Consider the following 11355-nt stretch of genomic DNA (forward strand, 5'->3'; position numbering starts at 1 on the left):
GGGGACAGTCTACTTCTCCAGCACCCTCATCATCATTAGCAAGCCCAGATAAAAACACACCTCAATTAGTCCACCTCTGCTGGGGGAGCCACATCAAGTAAGGCAGACGCTTCCACCTGACCTGCGCCATAACTTCACTTACAGCAGCTCTGTTCGTGTTCAGACCAAGCCCAGAAGATTACATTATTGAAGAACAGTTTCAACATTTAAAAAGAGCCTTTAATTAAATTAAATCCCTAAATTTTCTGTTTGTGTCTTGCAGTAAAAGTAGGAAAAATAGTGTGCGTATACAATAGACCCTCAGGTGCAGAACTGTAGCCTTGGCCAGTATGTACAATGCACCATCAGCATGTTATTCTGCGCATTCACAGTCAGCGAAGCACTGAAGGACTTTGAAAGAACCTCTTGCTCCTAGTGCTTTACCTTCACATTGGGTTAAATACATAATATGTATGCTAAAGTTACATTAGAAAATAGAAACGACTTCACATTTGCCATATGTGGAATACATGATAATAGGGCTGTGACTATTAACTATAGTTATTTTCATTATTGATTAACCTGACACCTCATTCTTTTTTTGAATCATTTTTTTATATAAAAACCGAAAAAAAACCCTGTAAAAAAGGCTCCAATCAAAAATTGTGATTGTTTTGTCTGATCTAAAGTCAAAAACCCCAAATTCAATGTGATATGTGACAGAAAGAAGGATGGAAGGATTATCGAACGGCCCCACTGGGCATAGCAGGGGCCAAAAAAAGACCCTAAAGACGTAAAGCAACTGCAAAAAGACACAAACTACATTAACTGGCAAAACGACTGAAAAACACACAAAATTACCTCAAAACTAGAATCACTACCTCACGGTTGTATGCCTCTGCAAACTCGTGCAGCTGCAGTTACAGTTTTAAGGTGTTCTAGAAATATTGCATTCACTAAAATAGGACAGACAGAGGAACAACCCAAAAATATAATGCCTCTGGCCATGGCTGATGCCAGCGCCGAGCCATAAAAAACACAAAACCATGAAAAGATACATAACTACTACAAAGAGACACAAAAAAACAACAACAAAAAAAGAGGAAAAACCTACACAAAGTCTAGGTGTCTTGTTCCGATTCAGGAGAAGTTGGGGCCTTTTGCTTATCTGTCTCATAATCTATCCATAAAGAGAAGCAGCAAATTCTGCCTTTGAGAAACTGCACCCTGAGAAATTGTAGCATTTTCTCACTATTATTGCTGGAGAAATGACTGAAATTTTTAGTTATGTATTTAAAAATGAAAAATTGCAAATTATTTTTCTATCAATTGACTAACAGACAACCCGGCTAGCAAATTCTGGTTTTAAAAACGCTCTGAGAATGGACCAATGCAATGTTTTAGTGATCATTTCAGTGGGAAGTATTCTTTTAGTTTCCAAAATGTTTTTTTTTTTAAAGTCAGTGTAATTTTCTCTATAAATATCATAAAAATCATATTTATTTATGTTAACATATCACATAACAGGAATATTTCATTAAAAAAAGGTAGGTAGGTAATGTTGTGGCAATGTTGTGGGAATGTTCCCTGCTAGCTGGGAAATTGTTTCAGCTCTGCATTATGTTGTTTATTTGGCATTTCTTGTCGACCCCAACAAGCTTTTTAATTCAGAACTCCCTCCTTTTCTTTCATCTAAACACTTGCGGTCTATACCCCCTATAAACCTCTCACACGCAGCAATCCACTCACGATTAATGAAGTGCTTACTTAACCAATTTAAACCCTTAATTCCTATTAATTCAACATAATAGCCACCCTCTCTGCCCGAATTAACAACACTCTAGCAGAAACTTACAAATCTCCACAGGCCAGAAAGAGTCAAGCCAGCAAATTCCATATTCTCTGATAAATATGTAACAGTATGTATATCACTGTTAAAATGCATAACCCTCGTGTAAGACCCCTATCAAGTCTGCTTTACACCTGTATTACATTTCTCCCTCAATCAGCAGCTTTTCTGAGACACCGGCCTCCCACGAGGAGCAGAAACCATTACAAGGGACCGCAGCTCATTTGCAGAAAGATTGGAGATCACGCTGCATCAAAAAGTATGTGAAGCATTTCTGAGAACAAAATTGATTTATTCCATTTCTATGTTTGTATGCAGCATCAGTATCAGTGTATTTAATGTAAATAGCCAGTCTGGCATGGAGTTGCTGTGCAGGTTGCTGTTTATTGTGCAAGTAAGAAGCAGGGCAATCAAATAACACAACGGGGCCTGCTCTGCTGCAAAATTAAGGTAAACGCAGTATTTTTAAAAAGAAAATATATAAGATATTTTATCTTGGACTGATAAAATATATATGCAATGTGACAAATTACATCGATAAACAAAACCACGCATAATGCCCTTTTTCTGATCCACTGGCGCCGCTTGTTTAAGCTACAAAGACATTAGGCTGCTCTTCGGTGATGTAAAAAAGGCATAAGCAAATAAATAAATATTTCTGAATATTTCAATTTTGACTCAGGAAAAACAGATCAAGCAGAGCCCGTGGCTAGAGGAGCCTGACTGCATGCTGGTGGGGGGTAAAAGACAGCCTGGGGGGTGCGGAGGGCGTCTGTTTTTTAATGAGCTGAAACTTTAAATACTGCATAATATATAATAAAAATGGATAGTTCATTTAACTCTCCCGATAAGTCGTGGAAAAACTATTAAAATTCGTTGCTCTCTTAATGTCAACAGAGTAAGCATTGAGTATGAATGAAGTGAACATGATGCCGCATCATCAACAAGAAAGAAAAACAAAACAATAATCAACTTGAACTGGGAGGAAAAATAAAGGAATCTGGGCATAAAGTTAAGTGCAAATGCTTAAGGGCATCAGCGAAAGCAATGACAATGATATATTTAACTACATACATTTGGATCCACACCAAGAATACAAAATTAGTTTATCATGTGTTAAATGTGAAGTTAGAAAATAAAGAATCCTGTCCAGAATTTTTATTTACTGCTGCTTCGTCCTGATGTCAGCTGGGAGTGGTCCTGAACCAGAGAAGCCAGAGTAGATGACTGACAGACATTTCAGCCACCCACTGACAGTAGCTCTGGCAACGCTGATTGGCACAGCAGGCACAGTGTCTCCATACTTCCCCTTCCCCCTGCACACACACATATACAACATGTCATAAAGATAGAGAAGAGAGAGAGGGGGGTGTAAAGAAAAGAATTATAGAGCCCCTTGTCATCCCTTGGGTGAAGAAATACACCATAATAGATTTTTAACAGCTTCAGTGTGCTATCACCCCTCCAAAAGGAAAAAAAGGAAAGGTAGGGATTCAACGGTGTTCCCATTACCAGATTTTCATGGACAATGTTTTTATGTTTTTATTTCATGACTTTTTCAAGGACCCATCTGTCTACAACCATTCAAAACGACACATATAGATAGTAATAGTAGTAGACTTTACTCTAATTGTTAATTATTGCTTAAACAAATAAATAGCAAACTTCTCCGATATCCAATAGTTTGTTAAGTTCATATTCACTTCAGATACTTTAAACTGCAGTCACAGTCAATACATTGTACTTTAACAATCAAACATAATCCCATTATCTGTAGAGGGAGAGACAGAATGCTGGGAGAAACTGTAGAAACGTACGTAAAGGGAAAGAAAACATCACGCATCGACCCATTTTAGAGCTGCCTGCGTTACATCAAAAGCTACAGAAAATAACCGAGCCGTTATGTGACAATATAGGTTACAGGCTACATGGAAAATTACTGTAATAATTCATGTTATTAGGCTACATATAACAAAATGTAATGACTTTCCCAAAACTTTGAAGGATTTTACTAATTCAATGATTTTTCCAGGTTTTCCATTACCATGGGAACTCTGGATTCAAGGGTCAATGACACGCACAAGGTCAGCAGTTACTAAACCCTTGAAACTTGAGAACATTGGCTTGATTTATTTCAAAGATGCAGGAAGTAAACAATGAAAGAAGAAATGACCCCCAAATTTGCAAGAAATTAGTAAAAATTACAAGAAAATTACCTGAAAATTAGTAACAAAAACAAACTAAGTCAAAAATAGGAATAACCTCCCAGATAATGTTAGACAAGCCCCAACTCACTTTAGGTCAAAGCTAAAAATGTTCCTTTTCTGCACTGCCTACTCCACCCAATAGCGACCACAAACTTTAATTTGACCATTAAACTGAATTTTAAATCGTTTTAAAAAACCTTTTAATCTTTGCATCTCTTTTTTTGCACTTTTGCTTTTTTTAATGATTTTTATTTTAAATTTTTAAAACCATTTGGTAATTAATTGAACGTTTTATATCTTAAATCTTTTCTCTTTTATTGTAAATCTGAATCCTTTATGTTTTATATTTTATTGCTCTGTAAAGCACATTGAATCACCCTGTTGTACGAAATGTGCTACACAAGTAAAGCTGCCTTGCCTTCTCTTGTTTCAGATGATCCCCCAAAAAATCATTGATGCAATATATTTGTTTCCGCAGAGATGCACAAAAAAACCAAAATTTTCTTTACAAATTCAAGGTAATGCGGTATGACTTACTGATACACAAATGATCATTTTGTGGGTGAAGTATCCCTTTAAGTTAAGTATTACTCTTGATAGCTGCTCAAAGTGTGATTGTGTCTACAACTGGACATGTTACCAGTTGAAACATAATGAGATTTACGTTTCCGTTGTCACATTATAATTCAAAAAATGCCATTTCACAGTGAATATTGTGACAACGTTGGCTGACACGTCTGCACTGAGATGTAATTCCAGCGTGTGATCCTTAAAGTGATCTGAGTGATGGCTCTGGTACCCCTGCTGCTCGTGGAGCAAGCGCGGAGACGGTGCTGGTGGCCGATTCCGGAGGCTTAATAATGATAACCTCGCCAGCATTAGCTGCAGGGGTTGTTCCAACAATAATTGTTTCTGCCAAACCCATATATCTATATGACAGAGAAATAAAACTGCGGTGACTTTGCTGCTAAATAATTGATTTAAGAATGGGCTGCATCAACTATTTCAAGAAGATGAACGTGCTTTGTGCCATTTTTTGTTTTTGGACTGAAGAAACAGAACTTATTAGCTAATTAGAAGATAATTACAAGTCTCTGCAAGTTGATTAGCAATTTCACTGTTGAACATTAACAATTTACAGCAACACTACACTCCATTTCAACACTTGTTTTGCTTTACTTACCTAAATTCTAAACAGCACAAGTATTTAAAGATTTCACCTTGACAAAAGTTATTACCAGCTTCAGCATGCAATTAGACCTGCCACACAGGCATTAATTCTTTCTTCATTACCACATTAGATGTGTTGGGTAATTTAGACTCTTCAATACAGGATTAGACTACCACGGCTATTAAAAGGCATCCATCTTGCAGCAAATACTGATATTTTTTGTTCATTTGCAGCAGCTCATTTGCAGTCCAGAAACCCTAAACCTGCACTGGTGGTGACTGAGGTTCGCTGTGTAACGCTGAGCCTCTGGCAGAGCTGAAGGGGTGCCCTCCCCTGCAGTTTAGAGTGACTCAAAGGTGAAGCCCTGAAAACGAATACAATGTACTCACATGCTCCACAGTTTGGATTTCACTGACTCACATCATCTCGTAATAGCCGCACACAAAGCTGCAGCCAGTCGCAACCCCACGCAATTGTGTCTGGCCGTACGGCGGTATCAATGCAGTGCGTGGGTCAAAGGGTCAATGAGTAATTAAGACATGGTTGCCTGAGCATTCCCCATGCACACTTTCAGTCCTGATGAAAGGCTGGAAATGAAAGGAGGGGGATTTAAGTGCAGCCTGATACTATGGATCAGATTTCCATAAGTGTGTCTAAATGTTCCTTGTTCAAGGCAATTAGTATGATTAAGAGATAGTGCGGTGTCATTGCGCTGTTTCAGAGGATTTTGTGCATGAATTCTGCATGAGGTTTGGACGTTTTTTACACAACAAAGGTTACATTGCTCAGAAGAAAAAATGCAAATTACTGTACAGCTAGGGACTTTAAATATCGGTTTAATTTCTCATTCAGTAATTAGTGTGCATGCTTCAAGCTAAGAAAAGCAGTCTTCTTTTGTAGTATAAAAGAGGGGATGGCGGTGCTGGTATAAGTGTTGGTAAGGACTGCAAATGAAAGCAGCTTCCCAGGGGCACAGGTTCTGTTTTAACATTGTTTTAACCTGGGGGGCTCCGAAACCAGAAAATTTGGAGCATCATACATTGAACCTCCTGCAGTCTGGTGAATTTTATGCATCGGTTTGTGTGTTTTCTGCAAAAAGTTATGCTGTAACTGTCCTCAAACTGTCCTCAAAATAAAAGTCCTCAGCTACTTTATTTTTTATCTTATGAGGAAGTACTAAATGTAACATATTTTTAAATATTTTTTTACATTAAATCCTATTTCCCAGTAGTTAATCATTCTTGCATCAAACACATATTTCTTGCATTCAGGTAAATTCTTATAAATCAATGTTTGCCTGTTTTGCATCCAGTTATGGTGTAAATGCTTTTAACTTTGACAAATAAAAGCATCTGCTACTCTCTTATTTGGGGGAGACAAGTGTAAATGTGTTACATATTTTGAGGGACCTAGAGTCCACCCCAAAACTTATGCAGAATCCCATATTAGAACCACGATTATTTTTATCTTAAACTCCATTACCCAGTTAAATGTTTTTGCATAGGATAAGCATATTTCACACAACAGGACACTCATGATGAGGCGGTACATCATGAACAACATGTGAGCCGATATTGAAGCCTTCAAGTGCAAATAAGGTCAAAAGGTGCATTGATTTACATGTACGACAAGAAATGATTCGTTCGCATTCATTGTTGCTAAAAATGAAGAGGCCAAGGCCAGAAAATTGAGGTCGCTGATAAATGCTATTAGTAGGAGATGCTGAGGAGTGAAGAAATCAATATGGCAGTTTGTCAACCTGCCTCTCAGAGGGAGCAGGACTCTGCAGCATTGGTAGGTGTGCCCTGTCAGCAAAGCACATTACCAGAAATCAAAGGCCAGCGGAGGCCTGAAGGAAGGGATGTAGATGTCTCGATACAGAGGCCACACTTTGGTAATTAAAACCTATTTTATCAGACCTGTCTTGTCACTGGTTTTTCTCTAACACTATTGACTATCTGTTGCATGGAGAGTGATCACTAATTTACCTTTAAATAAATGAGCTGGGGTTATTTAAATTCCTGTATTTGTCACTCAAAATGAGGCAAAAGACATGGTAGTGTTAAATAAATAATGCCACTTGGTATCACTTATATGCATTATTAATCATTCCTAAGACATGGGCTGTGAGTGAAAAGTCGTCTTTTTATCGTCACTTTTTGTTTCATCTTGAAAAACTGGCAGACCCCTATGACCCCCATGAAATCCATTACAGCCAAATCATTTCACACACTTTAATATTTGTTGCAAAAATATACTTTTACAATGAAATCTGAAGACGTACACAGTGGAGGCTGATGCAACACTCCTGAACAAAGCTTTGAAAACATCCAGGAACTTCCATTAAACTTTAATGGAAAGTCAGCTTTCCAAACAAACACTGTCAGTATTGTGTGTCAGCATAATAACATGCATAACTGAGTCCTCTGCTGAAACTTCTAAATCTTAAATAATTAAACACAGATGAACCTGTGCAGTCGGACAATAGTAGCACCAGTGACACAAGATGGTACTTTTGTCAACAGGTCCACCAGAACATCAGCTGGGGAACTGTTGTATATAGGGATGTCCAGATCAGATTTGTATTGGGCCCGATAAACAAAATTTTTAACTGATCGAGATTGGTTATTCTGAGCATGCATTTTTATATTTCACTTTTAGTGAATTAGTCTTACTCTAATGCTGTAATTATAAGATTGTTACTATTTTTTCTTGTTGTGAGTGTGAATGTTAAAGTTTAGCTGTAACACTACTTTGGAGTGGAACTGTTATATTTCTCAGCTATAGCGCTCTGTATGTTTATCACTGTGCTATATTAAGTGGATTTGAGAGCAATTTCTGAAGATACATTGTTGATACATTTGTTTTGTTGGAAGAGCAAATACAGCATTATGTAGAACTGTGACAGTAGCCATATAAAAGCATTTTAGTTTGTTTACAATGTTTTTTCTTGTAAAAATAACATAAAAGTAAACCTTAAGGAACTGTTTGGATGCAGATATCTTTCTTGTATTGTATTGCAGAGCTATTAAACTGTCATACATACACACTGGATTGGTTTTAATAACTTTAAAGTACTTGAAGTGTGCACTGTGCAGCTGTATTATCCAGTTAAATCATCAATTGGATCAGGATTCAACATCCGCAGATATCAAATGACATGGATCAGACTTGGGATTGGGGTAAAAACACTCGTTCAGGACACCCCTAGTTGTAAATAGAGAAGTTTGGCAGAAAAGAGTCTCTAGAAAACACACTGGATAGAGTGTTTTGTTCATAGTTTAGTACTGTGCACCTTCTTCTTCTTTGTAGGCAAAATAGACTGTAACAGGTCCAGCACTTGTCTGCACTGTTTCTGCAGCTCCCACCACCATCCAGCAACCAATGCCATAGGCCAAACACGGGATGCCTGCAATAAGAGGACAGTTTTGTCTGCAGTGTTTTCAAATAAAATGCTGCGTATTTTATGGAAATATGGTACAGCAGTGGTTCCCAACTAGTGGGTTGCGGTCCAAAAGTGGGTCATGGGTCCACTCTGAATGCACCGCAAGTGACTTGCAACCATATCAAGTTCTTGAAAAACACACTTAATTTGAAAGTGCAGTACATTTTGCAGTGTGGTTAGGCTAAGGGAGTGTTAATTATTTATCAGAGGAGGGCAGTGGCTGTAATTTTTTCTTTTTTTCCTAACCCTTCCCAAAGCTACAAACAAACAAAAAAAACCCAAAATAGCACCAAGAATAATAATTTTTAAAAAAAACACAAAAAGGTTTCAAAGAAAAACAACATTTTTAAAGAAAACATGCCTTCCAAAATTCTGGTGATTTTTTTCCCTAAAGAAGTCATGGCTAAGCCCCAAATGTCTTATAAGCCAGGAAATGCCTGTGGTTTTAACTAACTGTACTTAATTCTTGCAGTGTTTTATTGTTTTAAGCGCATGTGCTTGTCACATTTTGTTAAATCAATCACAAGGTGGTAATTTCTCTTATGTGCGGACACTGAACTGCTGACTAAGGAGAAATCCGGACCAGTTGGGAACCACTGAGGTAGAACACTTAATATGTCCACTGACCTAGATTAATAACTTTCAGCAAAGTGAAAAATTTGTCCTCGAAGTCCAGGTTCTGTGGAGGCGCTTTGGTGCAGTGATATTTTATGAAGGGGAAGCAGCCTGTTCGCAGTATGTGGTAGTTGGATCCCTGAACTCTCCAGTTGAAGTTGGACCGTCCAAACTGGTCATTGTGGACGGAGCTGTAGCGGACACAGAATGAAGTCCACGGCGGGAGTTTCCGCTGCAGCAGGTGGCAAGTGAGCACCTCAGAGGCAGCCGGCCGCGGACCCGTCCTGCCGGCCCGGCCCAGTGAGCCCGGAAACAGGGCGAGCTTTAAAAAGACGCTGTGCAGCTTCCGCAATACCTCCTTCATGACTTGTGCGAAAAGCTGATTAATTCACCTGCTGCTGCTTGAATTTATCAGCTATACTGCAGGCGAATCACTCACACAAACACAGCTCTGGACATACATAAATGAAACGTACCTACAAATCAGGTGATGTACAACAACAAAATATGTTCGTCGTTCAAACGGTGGGACGCTGCGCACATGAGGTTAGCATTCAGGACCGCCCCTGTTTGTTAGGCGAACAAACGTATTTCTGCTGAAGATATTCCGCCACACAGAGCTACACGTCCGCGTACACATCTTAAACACACACATACAATTCTTAACCCGCTGCTGTGGAGAGGGAGGTTGTCTGTGCTCGCTTACAAGCTGCTGTGTGTTAGCATGTGTGTTAGCTCTGACCTGGTACTCCTGCTAAAGTCCTCCGGTTGGAAACGCAGCGCTGCGCAGTTGTTCCTCTTTTATAGAATTGGCAATTTAAACCAGCATCTTCATTCACGTGCGCTCACCTGTTCACCAGATGTTGTGTCCCGCGTGACTGTTGAGCTCGCACTTCATTCCAGGATTTCCACGGTCATGGAAGACCTGGAGGAGTCAAGGAATCAGTACAAAGCGATAAAGGTTTTGGAAAAGTCATGGCATTTTGTTGTTTAACACTTTGAATCTTGGAGCGACATCACTTCTGCCTCTTTCTGACGCCTTCCACAAGTATTTTAACCTTTCAACTCAAATTGGGGTGATTTCTTCTTCTTCTTCTTCTTCTTCAAAAAAAAAAAAAAGAGGCAAAAGGCAGTGAGCAACTTGGTAAGAAATGTTCCACAAATTGCAAGAAATAAGTAAAAGGGACAGGGAAAATACCAGAGAATTAGGAAAGTAATTACTTGATATTAATAATTAATTAATTACCAAAAAGCAAGAAAATTACCTTGAAAAAGTGCTTAAAAATGATAACGAATTATGTAACATAATTTTAAATATGTAATTATGATAATTTAAAATATAGTTTTCCCTGGATTTTTTTTCCTCTTTTCTCTCTTTTCCCCCTTACTTTCAAAAAAATAATTATCCAAATCTCCTAATTTCTTGCAGTTTGTAGAACATTTCTTATCAAGTTGTGGTTGCCTTTTAAAAGCTCAGCAGTCTGTGGTAGATCAGCACCATGGACAGCAGCCCACAAACCCAACTAAACCAAACTTTCTCCACATCAGCCAAAGTTAATACTAATTGTGAGCTAGAAAAAGCAAAAATATGCATTCGAGCAGTATGTGTACACACATAAATGATTTCAGATATTTAAAAAAAAATAGGCCTATATATTACACACACACACACACACACACACACACACACACACACACACACACACACACACACACACACACACAGCAACTTATCTGGCTGGTATGTGTAAGTGATTAGTGATGTTTAAACTCTACTTGAATACAGAATATGCAGATCATTGGTTAGTAACTATACAGCAAATTTTGTGTTAATTCAAACATTCACGAATTCAATTAATTTGAAAACAAATTACAGATTTAATTTGTCCCAGATTTAGAATCCATGTTTAATCAAGAAAACAATGTACACACGGACATAAAAAATAGCCAAATCAGGTTGTGTCCCCTCCTGTAGATGACGCGCAGAAGCCTTAAAAAATCCCACATACATCCTTGCTGCAAATATATATATATATATATATATATATATATATATATATATATATATATATATATATATATATATATA

The 11355-nt window shown here is 38.0% G+C and overlaps 2 protein-coding genes across 4 annotated transcripts in view; both read right to left on the reverse strand.

The window, feature by feature from the left end:
• skor1b (SKI family transcriptional corepressor 1b) overlaps window positions 1–11300 on the reverse strand; it is a 64071-nt gene extending 52771 nt beyond the window's left edge. For all 3 annotated transcript variants that reach the window (XM_088080534.1, XM_088080533.1, XM_088080532.1), the window contains exon 1: window positions 10009–11300. The gene's annotated coding sequence lies outside the window, so the exon portion shown is untranslated. The remainder of the gene's footprint in view (window positions 1–10008) is intronic.
• Window positions 7427–10025, reverse strand: c7h15orf61 (chromosome 7 C15orf61 homolog). Its single transcript, XM_042496520.2, has 2 exons — window positions 9279–10025; window positions 7427–8615 (listed from the first exon to the last, which is right to left on the reverse strand). Exons 1-2 carry the CDS (start codon window positions 9628–9630, stop codon window positions 8488–8490), a joined length of 480 nt encoding a protein of 159 aa, XP_042352454.1. The 5' UTR covers window positions 9631–10025; the 3' UTR covers window positions 7427–8487.
• Window positions 11301–11355: the final 55 nt, after the last annotated feature.

This window comes from Plectropomus leopardus, chromosome 7, assembly GCF_026936395.1.
Source record: "Plectropomus leopardus strain MGB_pleo_1.0 chromosome 7, ASM2693639v1, whole genome shotgun sequence".
In the NCBI taxonomy this organism is placed as follows: Eukaryota; Metazoa; Chordata; class Actinopteri; order Perciformes; family Serranidae; genus Plectropomus; species Plectropomus leopardus.